The 27702-nt window shown below is 44.0% G+C and overlaps 1 protein-coding gene across 2 annotated transcripts in view; it reads left to right on the top strand.

Moving 5' to 3' along the window:
• The window catches only part of DMXL2 (Dmx like 2), a 199409-nt gene that overhangs the window by 169256 nt on the left and 2451 nt on the right, over nucleotides 1–27702 (top strand). For both annotated transcript variants that reach the window (XM_029575476.1, XM_029575477.1), the window contains 10 exons: nucleotides 3473–3590; nucleotides 5717–5779; nucleotides 6582–6668; nucleotides 6758–6879; nucleotides 7270–7405; nucleotides 10473–10533; nucleotides 13924–14051; nucleotides 18593–18670; nucleotides 21199–21290; nucleotides 24745–24797. In XM_029575476.1, the coding sequence (XP_029431336.1) occupies nucleotides 3473–3590; nucleotides 5717–5779; nucleotides 6582–6668; nucleotides 6758–6879; nucleotides 7270–7405; nucleotides 10473–10533; nucleotides 13924–14051; nucleotides 18593–18670; nucleotides 21199–21290; nucleotides 24745–24797 (938 nt within the window). The remainder of the gene's footprint in view (nucleotides 1–3472; nucleotides 3591–5716; nucleotides 5780–6581; nucleotides 6669–6757; nucleotides 6880–7269; nucleotides 7406–10472; nucleotides 10534–13923; nucleotides 14052–18592; nucleotides 18671–21198; nucleotides 21291–24744; nucleotides 24798–27702) is intronic.

The raw sequence follows: 27702 nt of genomic DNA, 5'->3' as shown, positions 1-27702 counted from the left end.
TGTCAGAGGCAGATTGTCATGCTTCTACGTGGAGTGGGAAAAGATTACCTCGGACCAATGGGTCTTGGAAGTGGTCCGGGACAGTTACGCTCTCGAGTTTTCACACCCGGTGCAGGAAGCCTTTGTGGATTCTCGCGTTGCTTCACGGGCTAAGCGCGAGGCAGTACAGGGGACTCTACAACGGCTTCTCAGTCTCTGGGCCATTGTTCCAGTCCCCCTTGCGGAACAGGGCAAGGGACGGCATTCAGTGTTCTTTATGGTTCCCAAGAAAGAGGGCACCTTTTGTCCCATTCTGGATTTGCAGAAGGTGAACTGGTGTCTGCGAGTCCCCCATTTTCACATGGAGACCTTGAGGACTGTGGTGGCCACTATACACAAAGGGGAGTTTCTTGCGTCCTTAGACCTCACCGAGACGTATCTTCACATCCCGATTCGCCAGGATCACCAGCGGTTCCTCCGATTCAAAGTGCTGGGTGAACATTTCCAGTTTCATGCTCTTCTTTTCACCAAGGTCATGGTGGTCATGATGGCATTCCTGCGCAAGGAGGGAGTCCTAGTTCACCCGTATCTGGCTGATTCGAGCGAAGTCACAGGAGGACTGCGTAAGATTGGTCCAGAGGGTGATGCTCACCTTGCGGTTGCTCAGCTGGGTCATAAATGTCCAGAAAAGTCACTTGGAGCCCACGCAGTCGCTGGTTTACTTGGGAGGGCTCTTCAATACCTTCCAAGGCAAGGTTTCCCTGGCATTGGACCATGTAATGAGGTTGCAAGATCAGGTCAAGGTCCTCCTTCAGAGGAAGACTCCGATGGTTTGGCATCACTTACAAGTCCTGGGATCCATGGCCTCCACCTTGGATTTGGTCCCGTGGACGTTCACTCATTTGTGTCCGTTGCAGCATGAGCTGTTATCGAGGTGGAGCCCGGTGTCGGAACAGTTCCATGTGCCATTGCCTCTACTTCCAGAGTCGCTGTCGGGGTGACTTTTACGCAGCAACCTGATACAGGGAGTAGATTTGGATCCGTCAAATTGGTTGGTTAACTCCACAGATGCCAGTCTGTCAGGCTGGGGAGCAGTTTGCCTAAACAAATCCATTCAAGGTCTTTGGTCCCCAACGGAAAGCTCCTGATCCATCAACCGCCTCGAGACGAGGGCTGTCCGACTGGCCCTGCGAGCATTTCTGCCCTTGGTCGAGAACAGAATGGTTCGAGTGTTCTCAGACAATGCGACAACGGTAGCTTACATCACCCAGCAAGGCAGGACACAGAGTCTCGAGGTGGCACTGGAAACAAGGCTGTTGTTCGCTTGGGCGGAGCACCATCTCAAAGGAATCGCTGTGTCGCAGGAGTGGAAAATGTTCAGGCGGACTTCCTCAGCAGGCAACAGCTTTCCGGAGGAGTGGGAGTTAGCTCCCGAAGCTTGGAATCTCATTTGCGCCAGGTGTCGCATGCCTCAGTTGGATCTGATGGCAACTCGGGTCAATGTGAAGACAGAATGCTTTTTCAGTCATCGTCAAGAGATGGGCTCTGTAGGCTTAGATGCCCTAGTGTGTCCGTGGCCCACGGGCATTCTTCTCTATGCCTTCCCCCCCCTGGCCTCTCATCGGTCGGCTTCTCCAACACATAGAGCGACATCCAGGTAGCATAATGCTGGGGGCTCTGGAGTGGCCGCGTCGTCTATGGTTCGCAGACCTGGTGCGAATAGCGCTGGAAGGTCCTCTGCAGCTGGCTCATCTCCCCCATCTACTCCGTCAGGGGCCCATATTTTCGGATCGGGAGGATCACTTCTCTCTGGCGGCTTGGCTTTTGAGAGGTGACAATTGCGATTGAGGGGATATTCAGAGCAGGTCATTTCCATTCTTCTACAGGTGCGTCAACTGTCTACTTCTATGGCCTATGTTAGGGTCTGGAAGTTGTTTGAGGCATGGTGCCACCAGCGTTCCTTGGATCCTTTGTCAACGGAGATTCCCCAGGTGTTGGATTTCCTTCAACAGGAGTTGGCTAAGGGTTTGGCTTTCAACTCCCTTCAGGTTCAGGTAGCAGCCTTAGGTGCCTTAAGGGGCAGGTTTCACGGTCGGTCGCTGGCAGTGCACCCAGATATTTCACGGTTCCTCAAGGGAGTAAAACGGTTACGTCCTCCCGTACGCCCGTTATTTCCGAATTGGAATTTGAACCCGGTGCTTTGCGGAGCCCCCTTTGAACCTTTTTGCAGGGCTCCAATTAAGGATTTGACCTTGAAGACCGTTTTCCTGGTAGCCATTTGTTCTGCACGATAGATTTCAGAGTTACAGGCTTTGTCGTGTTGGGATCCCTTCCTTAGGATTTACGATGATAGAGTTTCACTGCGCATGGTCCCTTCTTTCGTTCCCAAGGTGGTGTCTGCCTTTCATGTCAATCAGGCAGTGGATCTGCCAGGATTTCCGCAGTGGTCCAGGGATTCCCCTCAGGAGAAGGAGCTTCATCTTTTGGATGTGCGTCGCGCTCTTTTGCTCTATTTGGAGGTTACCAATGACTTCCGGCGGTCAGACCATCTGTTTGTCTTGTTCGGGGGTCCTAAGAAGGGTGACAAGGCTTCTAAGGTTACGATTTCCCGCTGGATTAAGGAGGCTATCTCTTCGGCCTATGTTGCCCGAGGGCGTCAGGTGTCCCTGGGTTTGCGAGCTCATTCCACTAGGGCCCAGGCTACCTCCTGGACTGCGTGTCAGCTTCTGTCGCCACAGGAAATCTGCAGAGAGGTGGTTTGGTCCTCCCTTCACACTTTCACCAAGCATTATCGTTTGGATGTTAGGGCACACGATGAATTGTCCTTCGATGAGGGCGTTCTGCACGCGGGTCTTTCAGGTTCCCGCCCAGTATAGTGTGGCTTGGGTACATCCCACTGATCTGGGTATGTTCAGGAAAGGAAAATTGGTTCTTACCTGCTAATTTCTGTTCCTGTAATACCACAGATCAGTCCAGAGGCCCACACCCATTTCAGATTCCAAAAGACTACTTTGAGAAATGATATTTTCATGGCAGAAATAATTTGGTTCTATCGCAGATGCTCTTGAAAGCTCAGGTTCTGAGGTGGTCTAGTGGCCTTTTTGTTTTTTCTGTTACAGGTGAGAGGTTGGCTGCTACGTTTTGGGTTCCAACCCTCTTTGCCCTTCAATTTAGTAAGGTTAGTTGTTTGGGTTTGGGTACAGGCCAATACTGAGGGACTGCAGGTGGCACTCTCGGTTATGTAGCAGTGCCCAAAGTTTTTGTTATCGGACTCCATCTGCTGGTAGGAATGCACAACCCACTGGTCTGGACTGATCTGTGGTGTTACAGGAACGAAAATTAGCAGGTAAGAGCCAGTTTTCCTATTTCCTCTTTCCAGATCCAGACAAGCCCAAGGAGCATGAACTGCATTATTTGATTCTTAATTATTGCCTCCTCTGAGTTTTCCCATCCTCAAAATATAAAATAGATAACTTTTCTTCCTCTCTCTCAGATCAAAGGATTATTCAGCCTTTCCCGTTCGAAGGCTTTGGCATTTCCTTGTGAAACAAGAGCTTCTGCAAGAGACATTCATTAAATATATATTCACAAAGAAAAGAAAACAGAGTGAGGTAAACAAGTGCAGAAGAACTTCACATGGAAGTGACTGCAGGTCTGGGTGTTGGTTGTGATTTAAAAAAAAAAAGTTTGCTTTTTTTTTTATTGCCTGCTTGGTCTTTAGATAGCTCTTCTTTCATTCATGTGTGTTTTATTTTCAGTCTGATTTTGAACTTTATGTATTTTCTTTTTGCTAAGTAGCATGTGTAATTTTTGTGTTGTGTTCAGTAGGCAAATCTTTACAAATCAGAGCAAAGTGCTGTAAATCATATTCAAATAAGTCTTTCTGTAAAGGCCATAGTAAATTGCCCTTTTTTTTTTTTTTTTTTTTTTAAATAGCACTCCGCCTTCCTACACACGTCAACTTGTTATATGGCAGATAACGGTAACTTAAACACAATAAAAAAGGAAGAGATCACAGTGCAGTTAGAATGCTTTAATGAAAATGCACAGTAAAATTACCAGAGTGCTGGTGCCATAATAAAACCCACAAAAAGGAGCTGACATGCAGCATAAGGATTTCGGCATGAAACGCACACTTTGAAGTTGCACTGGGTTTTATCGCAATCATTTTTCTGTATTGCTCGCAATATGGCAATAATGAAAATGCATGTAGTAGTGTGGATTTAGCTGCACCAGGAGCCTCCATCAGGACAAATGCAATCTCCATAAGGAACTGGGAATGATACAGTTTCCAACGTCTTTCTAGCAAGAAAGCTACCAGCCGAGGTAGCTTCAGTGGTCAGGTGAACCCACTCGGGCTACAACAGATTCTTACAAGTGTTGTGGGGTCCCACATTTTAACAGTTTCACATGCAAGTTAACATAATAACACACACAAGTTAAACCCTTGAGGTAACCCGCTGAGTGAGCGAAAAAGGCTAATGCACAGCCTTCCTTTGAAGTTCAACCTGAATAGGGTCCCTCAATGATGTCTGCCAGTAATTTCAGAAAGCTGGTCACTCTGATTACGGGTATGGCATAATGACGTGCTCTCGTAATCATAAAACACCTAGAAACAGTGAAGAGAGAGCTATAGCTTTAACATGGGTGTGGGGATGCTCAGATTTTTCCTAAAAATTGGCATCTAAGAATGCCAACATGAGTCTGCTCACCTTGATATCTGAAAGAGGTTTTTGTGCAATAAGAGACAAGTTCATCATGCATTAAATGACACCCTCTCCCCGCCCCCGGACGCAGATCCAGCGCTTCGAAACACAGACCCATGCTGGGGTTTCTCATTATCTCAAGCTAGCTAATTGCTATTTCTAATTGAAAGAAAAATTTAAAAAATGGTTGATCTGGATATCATTTTGGTCTGACCTATGATTAAACATAAAGGCAAACGAAAGCTTATTCACCGGTAGTGCCTAGTATGATGATCCTATCTATTTTCAGTATGTCCATGATCACATTTAAAAGATATAATTGTTTCAGTAGAGGACCTTTCTCCTTTTATGAAGTATAGTCATTTCCTCTTTTTTTTGAGCTGATGTTCTATGTTTAGGTTATCCAGATAACGTACCTGCTCACTGGCTCTTTGAGTATGGACCTCGTGGTTTTCAATACCTAATTAATAAAAGAAGTAATTTGCTTCCAGGTAGATCCTTTATATCAAATAGATATTATAAACTCACATAATTTGTACTGCAGTCCTGCCACAGAATTTTTTAAATTTGGCTATAAACTTTTATATATGGTTTGCTCCCTAATGTCCCCCTCAGGCTGTTTCAGAAAAGTCTGAGCAGTTTTATTAGTCTGTAAGAGGCATAAATAAGGCCCTTGAAATTTTTGGCTGCACTTTTAAGTAGCTACATTGACTCGGTGAAATTTAAAATCTCACAGAAAGCATTCAAGGTGCATAACTAAGAAAATAAATAGCAAAAATGACATCATTGTAACTCTAAAAGAGCTTCCATGTATTATTTCTTAAATGGTGTGGGGTATCATTGCAGAATTATAATTTGTATTCATCTGGGTCTCCATCTGTTGGTTCATATGCCACTGTAACCAGGATGTTATCATATTCAGATAGGGTGGCCTTTTTGGTCTAGTTTTGGAATGTTTCATTCTTTTTATTGTTATGTTTTGTTTCTTTGTGCATGTTTTTGTGTTTGTGGTTATGTGTGATGTTATGTAGTCTGTAGAAGATCGTGTGGAGCAGGTCAGACAAAACTGCGTAGCAGAAGATTCCAAAAGCAAGGTAGTATCCCTTTCCCAAACCCTTGACTATAGCACACTCTACAAAGTTCTGTGGGTCTTACATTTGTGTATTAACGCTAACGGAGTCCATGCACAATTGTGAACTAGGTCCTCGGGGACCACCTGCTCACCCTGGTTTACAGTATATCCACAGTAACTCTCCATGAGAGAGATTTGCATGTGCTTTGTATGCAAATACAGCTCATGCATAGTCATTGTAGTTATACCGAACTCCAGATTGGCTGGGTGGTCCCCTGAGGACTTGCTTGCGATATATTGTATCACGCAATGTATATTCTGACCCAGTTGAATGTGATTTTTAAAATTGTGTGACTGTGCACCAGGATTCTATTGTTGATGTAAGAATAGCAAGACTAATAGAGCATTATTTTCAAGGCATTCATACAGTAATTTAATCTATTTTCCGGGGGCTAAATGCACTGGAACTTCACTTTTGGCTTAATACACCGACAGCACACAATGAAAAACTTTAGTGCACTGTTTGTCATGTTGTCCCTCACTCTGCACTGCATAGCAAATACACAATGTTAATAAGTAGTGTCTAACTTCAGGTATCCTGTAATTATGATAAGAAGAAAAACAACAATCTGACATTTTGATTACATACTAAGCTCTGCTTTTTACATTACGTTCCTTTCTTTAAAAAGATTATGTCTCTGGCCCTGTGAGCGTTAATTATCTAACAAATGCTGTACCCACTGAACTTTTTTTTGCATGCTGCTTTAACTTTCATGGCTGTGCAGCTATTTTGGTGATTAAATCCAGTGGTTTTTGTTTTGCAGGTTGAAGCAGATCTTGGCTATCCCGGAGGAAAAGCAAAGATCATTCACAAGGAGTCTGATATGATAATGGCATTTGCGGTTAATAAGGTAAAGAAACCTTACTCAAACATTGCTTTAGGCAAGTATAATGTTGATTTTGAGGCTGTTATTCAAAGGTGCATTGGTCTTTTGCACAGGCAAACTGCAATGAAATAGTTCTGGCTTCTACGCATGATGTACAAGAGCTGGATATTTCTTGTCTGCTGGCTGCCCAGCCGTACATATGGATAGGAGAAGAATATGACAGGGAATCTAAAAGGTTTGTTTTCATGTTCAGTACATTTTTATATTCTCTCTGATTACCAATGACCCCTTATACCAATCCCTTCGATCTGTCTCTGAATGTAGTCATTGTTTTATTGTACTGTTTTGTTTGAGATATTTTTTATGTTTTGTAATTTTGTGAACCACTTTCAATCTAGTCTAAGTGGTATGTACATTTTTAAAAATAAATAATAGAAGCAGAAACATTCACAGATACCCGAGCACCAGCGTGCAAGGTGGCTTTTTAAATAACATTTGTACCATTTTTATTTCTGTGTTTATATTTTTTTTAATTGAAATGAAACTTCAGAAAATATATACAGCTTGCAGGAAATGAAAATAAGACCGAGTTGTGTTAAAGCCTGCGCATTAATACCTTTTACAGTTCGGAGGATGACTATCGTGGTTCGACATCGACTCTGTATCAGCCCAGTGCGGCACCCTTTGCAGTTGCTCAGACGCAGCCCTCCTCCTCCACGCCTTGGCTGGGCAGCGGGCAGACCAGCACTGGAGCTGGTGTGGTATGAAATCTGCACCACTTACATTCTATTAGATTGGTTTATGCGTTTGAATGTGTTGTGCAGGAAAAGTTGTAGGTGATACCTTTTGAATTTGGCCAACACAATACCTTTGTGAAAAGTTCTTAAGAGTTTGACTTTTTTCATCAGGTCAGGAATATAACTCTTGAAAGTGAGACACAAATCTATTAAGTTAAATGAGAATAAAAATTGCCTCTTAGTTGCTTGTTGGTCTTTATTGCTTTGTATCTAAGTGGCCTAACCTGATATTTTGCTCAATCCATTGTTTGAAACTACAGTATAGTAAGTAGATTATTATTTTCCCTGATGCAAAGCTGGCATCAGTGGCCACCAGATGGCAGAATGGGCCTAACCCCTTGCACGACAGTACTTTTAATTGGGAATTGTAGCAGTTGGATACGAGGGTTAGAAATCAGTGCTATAACTCATTTAGTGCAGCTGTCTTTGGTGCTGCCCAGCTGCCTGTGGTTTTTGGAAGCTCTAGATTTTGCAGTGTCATTCAGTACCAATCCGTGCTCTGAGTTCATCAGCCTATCTCTTTCCTAAACCTTGTGTGGTGGCATCCCAGATTGAATCTGCTGAGGTAAACATCTGTTTCCTGATGATCTTCCTTGCTGCTGTTCTCTTGCAACACACACCTGTCTTCGTGCATGGACAGCACAAAGTAAATTCCTATGGCAGATCAAAACATAGTAACTCTAAAACAGTAAAACCAAGCATTTCCAGGCACTCAGCCAGTGGCTAAACATAGTGGCATAAAAAAGTAAGCCTGGGCTTTATAAATTATCCTCTTCTTCAGCCTCCATCCTTGACTGCCTCACCAACACAACCTGCCCAGGTGGTCCTGGGGAGCTCTTGTTGGTTGCAGGTGCATCTCCACTGAGGAATACGGTTGGTGCTGTTCTTTGAGCATCAGGGGCTGCCACCATAGACTGAGATGTCTTGTCTCCCCATTAAGTCCCTTCATGGTGCACCCTAGGTCCAGTCAGCCCCAGTGGACAGAAAATCCAAACACGACTTCCCCATGCCACACTGTATATGGCTGTAGCTTGCGCCACAAAGTCGCCTCCATTGTATCAATTTTAAAAGGAATCAGAACAGTCAGAAAATAGCCCCAGGCACTGGAACCCTTATTCTGCTATCAGAGCAGGATGAGTTAGAGGACATGAAATTTTAACAGAGGTACAAACTGCCTTGTCAATATCTTCTTAGCAAAAATCCAGCATTAATCTTTTCCAGAAAAAAATGTTGTCTTAAAAAATTTCTAGAAAAATTGTTTTCACATGAAACCTCTTTTTAAGCTTACTGTGTCTTTTTTTTTTTTGGGGGGGGGGGATAGAGAAGAGCATGGCATTTAGAACCAGGGTATCCCTTAAAACAGTGGGTCCCAAAGTTGCCTGGAAGACAACCCCCCCCCCCCCCCCGCCACCCCAGCCAGTCACACTGAATATGCATGAGATAAATTTGCATGCACTTTCACCATAGCGATCAAATCTTATCTCCTGTATATTCATTGTGAATATCCTGAAAACCTGACTGGCTGAGGGTCCTGCAGGACAGGTTTGGGAAACTCTGCCTTAGAATATTTATAACATTCTGGGCAGCATTAGGGAATTACGTGGCCAGTCACACATACGTTAGGCACTTAGGGGCGGATTTTCAGAGCCCTGCTCGCGTAAATCCGCCCAAAACCGGGCGGATTTACGCGAGCAGGGCCCTGCGCGCCGGGAAGCCTATTTTACATAGGCCTCCCGGCGCGCGCAGAGCCCCGGGACTCGCGTAAGTCCCGGGGTTCTCGGAGGGGGGCGTGTCGGGGGGCGGGCCCGGTCGTCGCGGCGTTCCGGGGGCGTGTCGGCAGCGTTTTGGGGGCGGGTACGGGGGCGTGGCTACGGCCCGGGGGCGTGGCCGCGCCCTCCGTACCCGCCCCCAGGTCGCGGCCCGGCGCGCAGCAGGCCTGCTGGCGCACGGGGATTTACGTCTCCCTCCGGGAGGCGTAAATCCCCCGACAAAGGTAAGGGGGGGGTGTAGACAGGGCCGGGTGGGTGGGTTAGGTAGGGGAAGGGAGGGTAAGGTGAGGGGAGGGCAAAGGAAAGTTCCCTCCGAGGCCGCTCCGATTTCGGAGCGGCCTTGGAGGGAATGGGGGGAGGCAGTGCGGCTCGGCGCGCACAGGCTATACAAAATCGATAGCCTTGCGCGCGCCGATCCAGGATTTTAGTGGATACGCGCGGCTCCGCGCGTATCCACTAAAATCCAGCGTACTTTTGCTTGAGTCTGATGCGCAAGCAAAAGTAGGCTGATCGCGCTTCTTTTAAAATCTACCCCTTAGTGTAGGCCAAGATCCCAGCATGCACTGTCACACATGTACTTTCCAGATGCAGATCACACGGGTACAGAATGCTTACACTTCCCTAACATTTCAAATACTGCAATGTTTCCTTTCAAAATTTAGTTTGCAGGTCCTGTGCTATGTTTTAAAAATTGCCCCCTAGGTTTTTATTTTTATGATTTTTGTTAAATATTTTTCAAAAACCTGACTTCATATTGGATTGCATCAAATTGTTAGCAATGCAATTTGCAACCTTCTTTTCCCCTCTATAGCAAAGATTCCTGATTTTCCGTTGCACCTCGGGGGTAGGGAAAGAAGAGAGCAGCCAGCACACAACATATAGGGATTTCGTTCTTTATTGTACTGTCTTTTCTTCCCTGGGATGCCCATAAAGGTTTAGCACGGCAGTGCCCAGATTTCCCTAAATTTGGTGGTGTGAGCAGCTATGTAGGGGATATTTAGGAAAAAACTAAGCAGTAATATTGCCCAAAGAGTATTTAATAATTTTGTCTTAACCACCAGTTAATGCTCAGAATTCTTCCTTAAATCAGCAGTTTAATTGCCTCGATCTTTTAAATCTTTCTTAGTTAGCATGTTGCTGTCAAATTAATAATATGAACAAAATGAAAAAATATTTTTACACTGCTAGACTTGCTTGAACGTGTTAAGTCTTTTTGAAAATGTGACATGTATTTTCTTTTTTTTCCTTTTGGTCCATTAAAGCTTATAAAAAGAAATCTGAACAACGTAAAGAGAATGGCTTCACACCCGGTTCATCAGTACTGTAAGTAGCGCCTTCCTTTTGAGTTGACTGCGAGGGGGTGGGTGTTCCCAAGGATGCAGGGCCTACCCCTACCCCTGCGGTCTGTAGAGGCCCCTGCCTCACTTAGCACGGGCGCATCCCGGAGCAATCAATTTGTGAGAACGTCATCCGATCTGGCATCGAAATAAGGATCAGCAAAGAAGTTTCGAGTGATGCTTTCATACCGGGGTAACTGAATACAGTTATTGATTGCCTTTTGAGAGTTACGCGCCCCCCCCCCCCCTCAGCAGTTCACTGCAAAGACCTGATCTGATGGAGGAGAGGGAGCATAGCCCTTGAACGCAGCTCGTCACAGATACGCGTATCCATTAAAATCCGGGGTTGGCGCGCGCAAGGCTGCCCAAAATCGGCAGCCTGCGCGGGCCGAGCCACGCAGCCTGCCTCCGTTCCCTCCGCCACCCCCCAGCCCTAAATAATTCCCCCCCCCCCTACCTTTATTTCAAAAGTTATGCCTGCCCAAGGCAGGCCTAACTTGCGCACACCGGCTGCCGGCGCGTGATTCCCCGGCCTAGGAGCAGTTTCGGAGGGCTCGGCCACACCCCCGAAACGCCCCCAGGCTGGAACCACGCCCGCGGCCCTGCCACCGGATGACGTGCCGCCGCGACACGCCCCTGACACGCCCCCCCCAGGAAAGCCCCGGGACTTACGTGCGTCCTGGGGCTCGCGCGCGCCGCCGAGCCTATTCAACATAGGTTTGGCGCGTGCAGGGGGAACTTGGGGCAGGTTTTCGGGGGGGTACGCGCGTATCTTACGTGCGTACCCCTTTGAAAATCTGCCCCAGAGTGTGTAATGTCCATCTAGTGCGTCAACTTCAGTGGATTTCCTCCCTGGGTCCACAAAGAATCCGAGAAGCCCGAAATAATAGGCTGAAAATCTGATCGGGTGAATGTCCCATCTCTGCCAGCTTTTTTTGCCACTTTGTTTGTGGGAAGAAAGAATACGGGTTACTCTGACACAAATGCTTCTCAGGAAATACTCAACATTTGAAAGAGATTTTAGTAGAAATGCTCTTAAAATCTCCCTAAGATTTCCACTTTCTGCTAATTTGCATGCAGAATATTTCACCTGTTTAAGTGCCTTCTGCTTTGTTTTAGGCAAAAGAGAGGGAGCAATCAGAAGCCTGGGAGCTTTGCTGTTAAGCAGCAGATGGGGTTACTGTGTAGTTTTTGTCTCACAAGAGTGAATTGATTGATTTTATGGTTGATGTAAATTTTATATTATGATTTTCAATCAGGAGAGTGTTTTATTTGGAGTTTTGGGGGCAGAGACATTGATTTGTGGTATTTAAACTGCAAGGGAGATAAAATATTTTTTCCCCAGTGAGAGTGAGAGTGGAAACCGGGTTTCTCTTGAAAGATTTACATATTCGTTGTATTTTTGCTGAGGGGGGATATGATAGAGGTGTTTAAAATCATCAGAGGTCTAGAACGGGTAGATGTGAATCGGTTATTTACTCTTTCGGATAGTAGAAAGACTAGGGGGCACTCCATGAAGTTAGCATGGGGCACATTTAAAACTAATCGGAGAAAGTTCTTTTTTACTCAACGCACAATTAAACTCTGGAATTTGTTGCCAGGGGATGTGGTTAGTGCAGTTAGTATAGCTGTGTTTAAAAAAGGATTGGATAAGTTCTTGGAGGAGAAGTCCATTACCTGCTATTAAGTTCACTTAGAGAATAGCCACTGCCATTAGCAATGGTTACATGGAATAGACTTAGTTTTTGGGTACTTGCCAGGTTCTTATGGCCTGGATTGGCCACTGTTGGAAACAGGATGCTGGGCTTGATGGACCCTTGGTCTGACCCAGTATGGCATTTTCTTATGTTCTTATGTTCTTATCGTATTGTAAAACACTATGGGTCCTGTTCTTTGAAGAAGGCAAAATATAATTACAACACATAACAGAATAGAGAAAGCAAGGCATAGAGGGTGGAGAGAACAGAGCGTTCTGCTTGAGAAGAAGAAAGTGTCTGCAGAACCAGGAAGAGGGAAATAGAGAGGAGATGTGGAAGAGTGAAGAAACAGTAAATATAGGGGGAAATGAAAGACAAAGAATAGAGGGAGCGACCTTCATGCTTTTGTTAGTATTATGATCATTAGATTTATCACCTTCCCCTGGAATCCCAATGCCATTTACAAAATAAGATGGTAACTTTCAAAAGAGGCGAGCGGGCGCACATTGACACATGTGCTTGTGCACGCACCCAGGGACACGGCAATTTTATAATATACGCGTGCATGTTATAAAATCGCCTAGGCGTGTGTAGGTGTGCGTCTAATTTTGCATGTAGGGGAGCCCAACCCCGTATATAGAGTATCAACTGTGTATGTCAGGGAATTTTATAACCGGCGCGCCTCCATGCCAGGACCAATTTCACCAGTTCATCCACCAGCTCACCCAGTGTAGAGCTAGGTCCTCCAAACCCCCATGGTTTCATAGCCTGCAGTCCCTCCCAGTTACTCCAGAGCCTTTAAACCCCTTAGGAATAGCTGGCTTTTTCATTTCTAAAACATACACCTCCTCCGTAGCAGAAGTAAAGTTATGCAGCACTAGGCCTGGGTGCGCGCTCAGGCATATAGCTAATTGTGGGCACATCTCTTGACCCCACCCCTTTCTGATTCCGAGTGAGAGATGCTTGCAGCGGGAGACACACTTTTGAAATAAGGCGGGTGCTTATCTCCCAATTTTGATGCATGCCGGCCTTTGAAAATTCACCTCTGAAAGCATAGGTAAATGACAGATCCAGAATACAGGATGAAAATCCAAACAGAGAGACACAGTTGATTGCCTGTGGGTCCAGCATTATTGGATTAGCATTGCTAATGTTTGCCACTTTGAATCCCACCCACCCCACTTACTGATTTTATGATAGTCCTCTAAGAGCTAAAATCAGATATTTCTGAAACTGCTCACTTAAAGTAAGTGATAATGTAAGGGATTTTGGGCACTCTGCAAAAGCACAGATGTTCCACATAAAACAAAAAAGATTTATATAACAAGTTTCTTGCCTTAACCACTGCTACTAATCTCAACTTGTGAGGCTGGGATACTGCCACTGTATTATTTAATAGTGAATTTTGCCCTAAACCAAAATGGCAGTTACACCCCTAATCAACTTGTGGGACAATCTGTACAAGGCATGTGTAGACCTACAGCATGTCAATTTCTCATCTAATATCTGTCGCTAAAACTGGATAGAACTTTACCTCTGGTCATTCAGTGAGGAAGTGAAAAGAGCTCGATGTTTGATTTTTGGCAAAACCCGATGGTGCTATCATAATACAATATGCCAATGTCACTGGAAACTTGTAGTCTTAATGCCGTATTGCATGCCTCTCTCATTTGTTACAGATATCACAGGAGCCCAGGATGGCAGCGTCCGTATGTTTGAATGGAATCGTCCACAGCAACTGATATGCCTGCGCCAAGCTGGCAATGCAAGGGTTACCAGATTATATTTCAACTCCCAAGGCAATAAGGTGAGTTTTTTAGGGTTTTTTTTCCCCTTGTTAGTTTTCCCTGGGCACCTGCTGACAAATTAGCACTGTGAGGGCAATATTAAAAGCCATTCACCCAGGTAAAACGGTGCTATTACCTGCGTGAATGGCTCCCTATCTGCTCCCAAATACAATTCAGAGTCCTCTTACTCATCTGCAAGTTTTCACTCAACAGCTCCTCTCTGCCTCTCCTCTTATCTCTCTCTACTAGAGATGAGCTTTGTTTTTCTGGATTGGGTTTCAGTTCAGGCACTTCATGGGAAAAATTGGTTTTCCCGTGGATCTTTTTTCAGCGAAACGGATCAGAAAAAACGAATCGAAAAAAACCCACCCCAACCCTTCAGATTTACTTTATTACAACCCCCCACCATCCCGATCCCTCCCCAGTACTTACTAAAAGCCCTGGTGGTCCAGCGGGGTCCCACGACCGATGTCTCCCTCTCGGGCCGTCGGGCCTGCCAGGAATCAAAATGGCACCGGCGGCCCTTTGCCCTTACCATGTGACAGTGGCTGCCGGTGCCATTGGTCGGCCCCTGTCACATGGAAGGAGCAATGGATGGGCCTGCGCCTAATTCGTGATAAACGAATGCACATCGCTACTCTCTACATCCCTCCTCGTGCACACCGCTCATCAGGCAAGTCACTCCTGTCTGTGCCCTTCTCCTCTACTGCCAATTCCATGCTTTCCATCTGGCTGCACCATGTGCTTGAAATAGACTTCCTGAACTGGTGCGTCATGCTCCTTCTCTTGCTTTATTTAAATCCCACCTAAAAACCCACCTTTTAATCTTAACCCCTTGATTATCCTCTTACATCCTTATTAATTTTTAACCATTGTCTTAATAAATAAAATTCCCCAAGTCTCTTTTGCCCTGTAAGTTTGTCAATTACATTGTAAGCTCTACCGAGTAAGGACTGTCTCTTAAATGTTTTTGTATAGCATTGCATACATTGAGCAGTGCTATAGAACTGTTAAGTATTAGCAGTAGTAGAATTAGTAAAGTTCTCTGGAGTGAGGGTTTAGGTGGCATTTCTGAAATAATACCCATTTCAAGCCACATTTGGAAGAGATTGACTTTTTATTTGCCAAAATATTTTCAGCTGTAAATTTTTTTTTTTTTAAAGTCAGGACTCAAGCCCCTGCTTGGTTATCTACTTGCCTTCTCTTACAGCCAGTTCAGAAGCTCCCTTTGAGTTCGGCATTGCATGGCTAGGTCATAATGTTGCGTGCCACTGGGGCTATGCATTTAGCTCTGGGGCAGAGCTGTCAGCAGCGAAGCCCTGAATATTACCATTGTGGTTTTGTTGTTTTTCCTTGTTGCTGCTTCTGCAGACATGTTCATGCTGTACCAGTCACTGCAGCAAGAAAGACAATAGTGTCCTTTATCCACAGACATTAGCTCAAGTGACCCGATAAGATACTGCTGTACATCCCTTGCTGTAAACAACGGAAGGCGGTTATCACAGCGAGGCCCTTGTGTTCTCAGGTTGCTTCTGCCCCATTGGAAGTCCTACAGACTTTGACTCTGGGATATTTCAAATCTAGATATGAGCCTGGGGGTCGACATTGTAAGAAACAAAGTTGAAGATGATAAAGCCCGAAATGACCTACTGAGGTCATCACTGTAACAGATTTTGGGGATGCGTGAGACAGATATGGAGGACAGTGTTAGCAAAAGGATTGGGATGTCAGGTAAAAAACATGGGAAGGGGGAGGCAGTTAGTATTAGGGTGCATATGGAAATTTATATGCACATCTTATTTTTTCTTTTTTTATAATTTAAAGTTTATTGACCATGCCAAAGAAGAAAACAATTATAACAACCACATAGTCATAATGCAAGTCTCCAACATTTTCCATATTATCATCCCCCTACCTCTGATTATCCACATTCCCCTCATTATTCTGTCTTGTGAAGAGTTGGATATCTGTCATTCTGAGAATATATTAGTTCAAAGAGATCAATATCTATTAGCTTGCAATCAGGAAATGAAAGGCTCCCAGACTTTTGTAAATTTTTCCAAAGAATCTTGCCTTGCCGTTATTAATTGTCCCATATAAAACGGAACATGTAACTTCTTCTAGGTCATTCCCATTGGAGGACACACCTGTTTCTTCCAGCATGTTGCAATAGCTAACCGAGCTGCTATAGCAAACTGTGTGACAAGAATCTGTAACATTAGAAACATCTGGTGTAGGAATATTCAATAGAAAATATCTAAGGACTTTGGGTATATCGTATCCCAAAATTTACTAATCATTATACACTCCCACCATACATGATACATAGATCCAATTGTTCTACATCCTCTCCAGTAAGTGGGTGAAGAATTAGGATATGTCTTGTGTAAGTTTTCCGGTGTTAAATACCAGTGATATAAAAGCTTATATCCATTCTCCACCAGAAGAGAGGAGATTGAGCTCTGACCCAGTGCAATAAAAGAAAGATCCCAATCAGAACCTTCAAAATGTATATCTAGATCTCTTTCCCAAGCCACTAAGACAGTAACTTTCAAACCGGTGCATGGGCGCAAATGTGCCGCATGCGTTAGCCCATGCCCAGGGACGTGGCTATTGTATAACTTGTGTGCATTTTATAAAATAGCCTGGCCGCATGCACATGTGCACCAAATTTTAAGTGGATACGCACATAATCATGCAAATACTGCTTCTACCGCATAAATTGGGGGATTTTAAAAGAGGGGCACACCGACTCTATTGCCAGTTTTAGCAAGTCATCCTGTTTGCCAAATTAAAAGGTAGATTTTAAGAGTTGCGCGCAGGCGCACATGTGAGCACATTTGCTGGCACGCGCACATGGATGCGCCAATTTTATCACATAAAGTGGATGGAACAGCTCCTCTATCATTTAAAGTGGGACCTACTTGCTTAAATTAGTGTATTTTAAAACATGCTCATGTAAGTGAGATTACGGTTTTACCAATTACTCCACCAGTTTTCCCAGTACTTCTCCAGGTCATCAAGACCCTCCTGGTTCTTTAGTCTTGAACTCCCATCAGTTCTCCCAAACCTCCTACCCAGCCAGTAGTAGAAAATAAATATGTTTAATATAATTTTCGCAGGATAATTAGCAGGTGTAAAATTACACCAGTAGGTTGGCAAATCTACATGCGTGCGTGTCTTTTAAAATAGCAACTTATACACATAAATATTGGCCCCGCCCTGGACACTCCTAGACTGCCCCCATTTTATGCATATATATGTGCATATGTTTGAGGTTTGTAAAATAGCATGTGCGTGAGTAGATGCTATGTATGCGTGCATATGTGAATTTTTATGCACACAAGTCTTTGAAAATTCATCTCAAAGTGCATGAAGCTCAACTGAGAAGAATGAATGGACCATGTTGGTTTTTATATGCCATAATCTACCCTGGCACAGTAAGCATTGGCTAAGTATTACTGCCGACTCTGCTACACAGTTCACAAGGATGACTTTATTTGGAGTACTTAACATGAACTAAATGGAGCCAGCTACAGATAATGAACCATCGTCACATAAGTGTGAGGCCTTTAGAGATGGCTGTATCACACTGATCTGAAGTCTGGGTTGCATTCCCTTTTCTGTCTATTAATGGAACAAAGAAAAGGACCTAAATGCAAACAATCAGTCACTACAGCTGTGGGCACCAGCTTAAAATGTAATCCTACTGCACTCTGTGCAGCTTTGGGTGACTTAAAAGTTCTGGAAAGGCGGGTGACTGCCGTGGGATTGTGTTTTGGCCCATTGCATGAAGCTATACTTGCTTGTTCTTGGCTTTTAGAGGTAAGCCTGATGCCTGGAATGGCTTTTCAATTTTCTGGCTTGTGTACTTTTAGTACCATTTTATAAATAGTGCCAGCCATTTGAATGTATTTGTGATAATCTGGTAAACAGCAAGAGGTCAATATTTAAAAGACAGAAGTGTCTTCCCCTTTAAAAATATGTCCTCCTCATCTGGGTAATTTTATGTGCACAAAACTGTAGCGTGCACAAAGTGACTTGGACAAAAAAGGAGGTGGGGCTGGAGGCCAAGCAAGAATAGGCTAACAGGGTTTTTCCAGACAGCATCATACTGCGCGCTCTCCGGCTATATGTGTGCATACAGGTCAGTCTGCACGAATAGCAGGGTTCAGGTTATCTGGGTAATTTATAACCAGATATTCGATGGAAGTCTTATCTGGATAAGTTCTGCTGAATATCTTGGTTAAAGTCTTCCAGGTAACTTTTTAAGCAGAGAACTTCACCGCTCGCTACCGACTTGTTCAATGTTAACCTCCAGGCTGCTACGGTAACCTACATTCTGCTTTCTTGAAGTCAGAAGAGGCGCAGTACGTTTCCGCGGGATGTTGCATCATCTCCGTGTTATCACATTGAGCAGTGAATGTGCACATCCCTTTTGTGTTCAGCTTGCTTGGCGTCAGGATTTTCAATAAGTCGCATGTGCTGATTTAAAAGAAGGACTCTGGCACTGTTTGTTTTTTTTTTAAATTTATTTATTTATTTTTATTTGTTTTTACAGTGTGGTGTTGCTGATGGGGAGGGATTTTTAAGTATTTGGCAAGTGAATCAAGCGGTGTCCAATCCAAAACCTTATCTGGTAAGTCATATAAAGCAAGTCTGAAACTTCTACACAGAGGCAGTATTTTCTGAGTGAAGTGTCAGGGTATCTATAAAGTTTCAGACAGTTCAAGATCATGTGCAAACATTGTGGATGACTTCACTGATGTTTTCCTTTGCTGGTTCACTGCCTGAACTTTTTCTGTCCAAACAAATAGGGAGTTTCATGGACATAGCTTTAAACTTTATTTCACTGTAATATAATTAGAAATGCAATAAAGTGGTTGGCCTTGAATTCAATAAGCTGGAAACACTTTCTGTTTAAAACCCATCTCGGGTGAACTGTAGAGCTTTTTGGGACATTCCTTAATTTGGATCACTGCCGCACATAATTTCAAATATAGGCCAGATAGGTCATCTGGGGAAACATGCAAATTCCTTTTTGGTTACAGTAGTAGCCTGTGATGACCGGCATAGGGTTAGACTTGTAAACAAATGTGAATGTCGGGGATAACTAGGGTGACCATCACATAAGAAATTATTTTATTGGTAGTCTGCCAGATAATTACTGACGGTTGCAATTTATTACAGGCACAGGTTTTTTTTTCACCTGTGCCTGTAATAAAGCATGCAAAATATTTTAAAAAATCATAACCTGACTTACTTCTGGGTAATTTCTCTGTTACATTTCATGTTCTCACTGTCGACTTGTTTTTGGAAAATTGTGAAGTAGATTTTAAGAGGTGGGCGCACGTTTGCCGGCCTGCGCACATGGACGCGGCGATTTTAAAACATGCGTGTTTATATCTGCATATACGCATATGTGGTTTAAAATCAGCTATACACGCGCACATGTGCGCACGATTTCATATTGACACGCACATGTGCGCGCAAATGCCGCTTTCCTTGCGTAAATGGGGAGGGAGATTTTACTAGATACGCGAACTGACGCAATTACTTCTTTTTCGAGTTTGTCCCCAGTTCGCCCCAGTAAAGGAGCAGACTTCCTAACCCCCCCCCCCCCCCTAGCTCACTCACTTCCCTTTTACTCTATTAGCCCTGAGCCTTAAAACCCCGCTGACTACCATATTTTTCTTTATTTCACTACTTTCCCGCCATCCATAGCAGAAGTAAAGTTACGCGGTAGGGGACCCCGGCGCTCGCTTGTGCGCATAATGACTTACACGCAGACTTTATGGTGCAGTTCTGGCCCCACTAATGCCCCCTCCCAGACCACGCCCTGCCCTTTTTTTCCAGAAAAAGGTTTTGCGCGTGTAATGGGAGATACACTCGGCGCGGGCCTTTTAAAATCCCTGTGGCGTTTGCATCCGAGACACGCACGCATCTCCCGGTTTTGGCATGTGTAAGGCTTTTAAAATCGACCGGTGTGATTGCGACAAATCAACATTTGTCACATCCCGCAAACAAATGTTCTTTTAAAACATGGGGAAACTATTTTTTTTCTTTCTTATGTGCAGAGCGTAGAAAAGTGCAGATCTAAAAGGGACACCGGGGCGACGTTATTATTGGATGCTTGGAGCAGTGCAGGGCTTTCTCTAAGCAGTGTTGTGCCCAGCAAGAGTGATGTGTTGTAGGCATAAGAAAAACTTGAAACTGCTTGAGAGATTGGTAATGTCATAAAAAGCTCTTTGTTTTCTAGGATTGAATTATAGGATTTTCATTTCCCCTATGAGTCCATGATATTCCCTGAATTGAGATGTCTCAAGTGGCATCCTGCAAATTATTATAGAGAAACAGATTAGTATTATAAAAATGTTAAGCAGGTCTGAAGTATAATCACTAATAATTCATTACACTGTAAATCTAAACCAGAAACATTAAGGGGCAGATTTTCAAAGGCTACGCGCGTGACCTGAGAAAATCTGCCCCTGCGCGCGCCGAGCCTATTATGCATAGGCTCGGCGGCACGCGCAATCCCCGGGACGCGAGTATGTCCTGGGGCTTGCAAAAAGGGGCGGTGCGGGGGCGTGGCCGGGGCGTGGCCAGGGGCATGGCGGCGTTCCGGGGGCGGGGTCGAGTGAGGCCTGTGCTAGGGCATGGCGCTGCAAAGGTAGGGGGGGGGGGGATTTAGTTAGGGATGGGGTGGGTTAGATAGGGGAAGGTGGGTGGGGGGGGGGGGGTTAGAAAAAAAGTTCCCTCCAAGGCCGCTCCAATTTCGGAGCGGCCTTGGAGGGAACGGGAAAAGCCATCGGGGCTCTCCTCGGGCTCGCGCGCAAGGTACACGTGTGCACCCCCTTGTGCACACCGCATGGAAGGAGGGCTGTGTTCAGAGAGCCCATTAACACGGATAATTTGTGTAAATTGCTTTGAATATTGACCTCTAAGGGTGAACATTTAGATGACGAAGGGTGGAGTTTCTAATGCCCAGCTTTTAAACATGTAATTATTAAGTTGCCATGTTTTCATAAGTTCAGCTAAGTAAATTGAAACGTTTGTTTTTTGGTTTTTTTTTACTTTGTTTCTGTTCTGACATTAATGGTGAAATATAAGGAAAAGAGATTTTTCATTTATTGACTGGTTAATAAAATTGCCTTTTATTTAATGTAGAGTTGGCAGTGTCACACTAAAACCACTGGCGATTTTGCCTTTATTACCTCTTCAAGTCTAGTTGCCACATCTGGACAGTCCAGTGACAACAGGTATGTTAATACATCCTAGGACCAAAACCAATTACTTGTCTCTTCATAAGAAAGATGTGCGTTCATATCCAGGCATCTTAATAAAACTGTGAGCATGGCTTTTCATAAATACCGATTTGTTAAAGTATGGAAACATTTTGCATGCAGTGTGATAGAAGCTTCATGATCACCCTGCACAAAATGTCTGCCAGCGTTTTGGAGTCGGAGCCTAAGACATGTAGGTATTTTTTTTTACATTTGATATTATTTTAGTTCTCATGGGCAAAGAATTCTGGTTTGACCCCTGCAGGTTTATATTGATCTTTCCACATAACTCAGTCCTGACTATTTCCCTGGGTCCCTGTGCTTGATGTGTCGTCAGAGACCTGATCTAATGTGCTCTACAGTGAGAAGACAGCCATCCCAGGCTACAATCTGTTCAGGAAGGTTAGCAAAGGAAGAAAGAGGTGAAGGGATAACACTTTTTACATACAAAAATAAGGAGGTGCTGTCGGTCATCTTAGAAAGGGAGGTGATACTTCCATCTACACCGGAGGGATCCACAGATCTCTGTCACCAAATGAAGGGCTGGTTAGAGATCTAATTTGTGACATACATACAACTGCAATGAAAGGGAACTGGGCAAGGCCTCGATACATCGCCGCGTGAATTTGCCGAACTTCACCCCCCCCCCCTTTCTGCGCGTGGATTATAAAATCCGGCGCACATATGCACACAGGCTGCCGATCTTATAACATGCGCACACCGGCATGAGAGCAGACTTTTAAGGAGCAAAGGGACCAATAATCACAACTTTTTATATTGGGTACAGCTACGTTTTCTCACATAAAAACGGGTTTTGTTGATTGATGCCCCTTCCCCCATTTAATTCAGGGGTGGGGGTGGAGAAAAGTTGGAGTAGACACTGTGTACTTTTTGGTGAGCACTTTGCACCCTCTCCAGTACGTGCACACTGGTGGTATTTTTAGTGAGCTTGTAGGCCCATGGCTACTGTGCACCCACCAAGGTCAGCCAGCTCCCAGTGACCCCACAAGCAGACAATTGAGGGAGCAGCAGTGGGGGATTCCCAGCAGGGGTTGGATGACCCTTCCTTCCCCTCAGTACCTCCCAGTGGAGGTGGTAGAAACAAGAGCAGTATTCGAATTCAAGAAAACCTGGAATAAGCACGGAGGGTCCCGTGTGAAGAAGTGTGGGAGAAAGCCAGAGATGAACTGGGGTCTCCTGTATTGCCCTGGGAATCAAAAAGGGCAGACTAGATGGGCTTACGGTCCTTATCTGCTGTCATTTATTAGTATGAGCAAGAGCCAGTCTCGGCCAATAATTTTCTGGATTTGTGCTTTATCACTTTTGCAACAGTCCTAGCTTCTCTCAGTTCTGAAAATGAGATGTTTAAGTAAATTACCTGATTTCTTTGGGGTATCCTTGGTGCACTTACCTTGCCATAGTTTGTTTTTTTTTGTTTTGATTTATTTTTTTTAATTTTGGATTTATTTGGATGTGTAAGAATACATATGTCTGAATTAAAGCAGAGAATGAAGTAGATCCTGAATACAATAGAATCTATATTTTTGAAGGGCTAAATCATTGTGTCTTATCCTCTGAAGCAAGAACATAAGACCTACCATACTGGGTCAGACTAAAGGTCCATCAAGCCCAGTATCCTGTTTCCAACAATGGTTAATCCAGGTCACAACTACCGTGCAGGATCCCAAATAGTAGGTGGATCCCATGTGACTTATGTATGCCGAGGGATAAGCAGTGGCTTTCCCAGAGTACTGCATGTACTTCCTTTAGCGTGTCAACACTCTACCATAATGTATTCTTACGTGTGGTTGCACACAGCCATTTGCATTCACTGAACCACATTAGCATGCTAAGCCTTAAAAGAGGCACATGCAAAAAACATTTTTACTGAAAATCAGTAGTGCCATCTCCGTGCATCATTTTAGACACAGCCTGTTTCCTGAAGTTATATTTATTTAATTGATATTCTGCTTTTTGGCACTTTACAGTGGATTACATTTAGGTACTGTAAGCATTTCCCTGTCCCCAGAGGGTTTACAATCTAAGTTGACGCAATGGAGGGTAAAGTGGCTTGCCCAAGGAGAGCAGTGGGATTTGAACCCTGGTTTGCCTAGTTCGTAGCCTGCTGCTCTTAACCAATGCTAATAACAGAGAATTCATGGAGGATAAGTAAAAAAAACAAACAAAAAAAAAAAATTGTTCCACATGGAAGGATTTGATAGAATAAAAATGTTTAGCTCGTAAGGAGCCCTGGACAAGGTAAAACTGAAATGTATGTAAGTAGGTAATAACAATCCAGGAAAAAGTGACCCAATATCTCAGCACTCGGTGATACTCACATGAGCAAATCATCGCCCCCAAGTTGCAATTTCAAATGCTTCCCCGCCCCAAAAAAAAGAAATTTGTAGCAGATCAGAGAAAAGCGCAGGAGTGGCTGACTCCAGTCCTCAAGACCCACAAGCAGGCCTGGTTATTCAGATGTTCACAATGAATATGCATGAGAGAAAACGTACATGCTATAGAGGCAATGCATGCAGATCAATCTCATGCAATACTTAATTGTGGATATCCTGAAAACTTGATTTGTTTGTGATTCTTGGAGCTGGCCACCCTGGAATAGTGGCATTCTTCAGCCACCATAATCCTGATCAGCAAACCCAAAAGAAGGAAGAGAAGTGCTAAACAATTTCTGTGATTTTTTTTTTATGTCTCTTGTTTAAAAAAAAAAAAAAAAAATTTGTGGACCAAGCAGACCCAATGAACTGTGTCCTTTTATTTCTGAGATTAGTATGCAAAGTCCTCCCACATATCTGCATCCATATATAGTGCAACTTGCATATTGCTAGTAACATGATGAAAGGTGGCATCCTTACAACTGCAGTGATTTTCAGTAAAACTCTACCAGCAAGATCATATAAGGACAATGCAAGTTGCTAAAAATAACAAGTAGAGAGTATAACGTTCTAGATAACCCCCAGTTTTGTTTTCCAAAGATGCCAGCTATGGCTCCCTCCCCAGCTTTAACTTTATTCCATGCAACTAAAGTTCCTCATGCCTTCTGTCTGTTTTATTCATCTCAACCCAGTGGTTCTGGAAATCTAAGCATTTTCATTTCCCACTTTCAGTTTCCTATGGGGAAAATTATCCACTTTGCCCCCTTCCTGCGACACCTCCAACTCGCTCCCAAACTCTGAAACCCAGAGAAGGCACACGACCACCCCAGACCCTAGACTTGCACTCAGTTTGGTTAAGTTATTGGGAGGGGGATGCACAGGCACACAAACCGAATCACACACAAACATTTTTAGTCCCTCCCTTCATACAGAGCAAAGGCTAAAAAGGAGTTTCAAATCAAAATCAAGATAGATGTACTTTCAAAAACTGTTCTGGGGATTCCTCGTATTTATATATTTGTTTTTTTATCTATTAGAAATGTCTGCCTGTGGGACACTCTGGCATCACCTAATAACTGTCTTGTCCACGGTGAGTATCTTCTCGGTCATATCGGTGGGTTGCGGGATCGGAGAACAGACAGCACTTTCTGTATTTCAGTAACAATTGTGAAGAACTGCATGCAATCTGTGTCATTTTTGGGCAATGCCCTTTAATAGCGTGCCAGATGCAACATCTGGGCTGTAAGCTGATTTCTGGTGCCAAATAGATAAACTGTTTCTTCCAAATGAGATTCCTCCTCCATATTTAAACAAAAAAGGGATGAAGAAGAAAGAGTGTCAGGAAAAGACACCTGCAAGGCTGTTCAAAGAAATTAAGATGCAGAATAACAATGTGGTTCAAGCCCCACCTGTATATCATGTACTCTGCGTATGTAGTGCAGAATTCAAGATCTTGTATTAATGATGTTTTAACACTGGATTTTAGACTGTAATATTTTATTGAGCCCTCACCAATAATATAAATGTGATGAACTAACATGAGGTTTCCAGACTACATGGGTCCTTTGCACTAATGGTAGTGGTTTGCGTGGATGCCTCTTTATTTCAGCATTTTTATAGCGACCTAAACCCCAGGGGGGCTTAGCAACAAATTTTATAAAAGTAGAATGGGCCCTGTCCCCTCCCTACCCAGAACTTGCAGTCCTAAATGGGTTACCTGAGGCAGTGGGGGCTAAAGTGACTTTGCCCAGTTATCATCTTGATTTGTTTATGGTTTTAGCTCTTCTGCTTTCAGACCTGAGCATTGCTTTGCTTTGGTTTTCGAATGGTTGCTTTGTCTGAGAAAGTACATTTAGTGACATATTGGTGCTATGGGCCCTAGAGGAAGGTGTGAGAGTTTGATCATGGTCCCCCTGTTTCCTGGTGCCAGATCAAGGCGATGAAGCTGCTTTCTCCAGCAATAACTTTTCTTTCCCCGAGATTCACTTTGTCTGCTGCTTCTGATTTTTTCCAGAGTCTGCACCTTTAAAACTTGCTTTGGTCCTTGGAGGTTTTGTAGCAGTAGCTTGAGAATGCTATGTTTCTCGTTGCTTTGTAGGGAATTCGGTCATGTGAGTGCTTTGAAATGTATTTAAATGAGGCAGAATGATGACTGACATATGGGCATGTGTTTTTAGCTTCTTGCCCATCATTTGAGCTCAAAATAAAAATAACTATGAAGATACATCCTAGGAAATAATCTGCAGTAGCCAAGCACCTTATGTGAAATCTGAGTGCAGCCAGCTCTGGGTCAGCGAGCCAAAGTCCCTCATAAATGCAGCAAAGATAAAGCCGGACACTCGGGGTCAGCGCACAAAGTAACATAGTAATGATGGCAGATAAAGACCGGATGGTCCATTCAGTCTGCCCAACAATCTGCCCATGGCAGCAACTGCCACTCCATGCAGGTTACCTCCGTGCACAAATGTTACACCATCCCTTTTCTTTATGCCTTAAGGGATCCGCTGTGCATGATAGTCTTTAATCCCCCATCACATACAGCTTTTTTTGATTTCCACACCCCGGGTGCACAACTCTGCATTCTTGACATTGAATCGCAGCTTCCAAATCTTCTCTCTACTTCACCAGGCATATTCACTCTGTTACAAATCTCAGTATCATCCACAAAAAAGGCAAACTTTTCCTCCTAACCCCTCTGCAGTGTCGCTCACGAAGATATTGAACAGAAGCGGGCCCAAGACCGATCCTTGAAGTACAGCGCCATTCTCTCCTCAGAGCCTGTTCTATTTACCATTAATCTACCAGTTAGTAATCCACTCCATCAATTCGGCGCCCACTTCCAAGGTTCTCGTTTTATTCATGAGCCTCCTATGCGTATCAAAAACTTTTCTGAAATCCAAGTAAATCACATCAAGTGCTCTTCCAGTTTTCTAGTCACCCAATCAAAAAAAAAGTCAAATTAGATTTGTCTGGCAGGACCTTCCCTTAGTGAATCCATGCTGCCTCGGGTCCAGCAACCCACCGGATTGTAAACAGTTTTATCCTTTTCTTCAGTAGAGTCTCCATTAATTTTCCCACCACAGAAGTGAGGCTAACCAGCCTGTAGTTTCCAGCCTCCCTCCTCCATACTACCACTCTTGTGAAGCGGGACCCCAACTGCTCTTCTCCAATCATGCAGCACCTCTCTCATTTCCAGGGATCTATTGCAGGACTTTCAGTGGACCCGCCAGTACATCTCTAAGCTCCTTCAGAATCCTAGGATGTACCTCATCTGGCCCCATGGCCTTTTCCACTTTCAGGTTTCCTAGCTCTTCCCATACATTCTCTTCTGTAAACGGGGTTGCATCTACTCCACTCCCATCCATGGTCTTGTGAATCAGCAACTGTCCTTCTTTAATGAACACCAAACTGAAGTATTTGCTTAATATTTCTGATATTTCTTCATCTTGCTCCACACATTGTACTAGCAGGCCTGCAAGCCAATTTTCTTCAAAGAGAAAACTCCTCATGATGGCCAGCACTGTGAAGATTTTTTATGCCTGCATACTTGGCAGATGCAAAGTATTACAGAGTGAGCAAGGCACAGGGATTTCAAAATGCAATCCCCAGGTGTAATTCAATAGTCCCGCCCTATCCCCAGCCCCACTGCTTGGGGGAGGGGGGAGGGGAAATTTTCAATGGGCCTTTTTTCTGCAGGTAAACATCCGTTAACACATGGAGTCCCCAGACTGTATTAAGAAATATAACAAGAGAAGATGTTTCGAAATCCAAACTGAAATCTTCATCAGGGGCCATTATTTTTCCAGAGCGTACAGAACCTCAGTCTAAGCCATATTTGTCTTAACATTGGCAAATAGAAATAATTGCACCCTATGCTGACAAATAGCTTTCTGCTGGAAATGTGCTGGCGTCCCAACGTGTAGGTAAATTGACTCCAGCTGACAAGTAAAAGAATGTTGTAGAATCTCTAAATCCTTCAGTCTGTTTTCCTGTTT

Source organism: Rhinatrema bivittatum, chromosome 13 (assembly GCF_901001135.1).
Source record: "Rhinatrema bivittatum chromosome 13, aRhiBiv1.1, whole genome shotgun sequence".
NCBI lineage: Eukaryota > Metazoa > Chordata > Amphibia > Gymnophiona > Rhinatrematidae > Rhinatrema > Rhinatrema bivittatum.
This window is presented reverse-complemented; position numbering and strand designations above follow the sequence as displayed.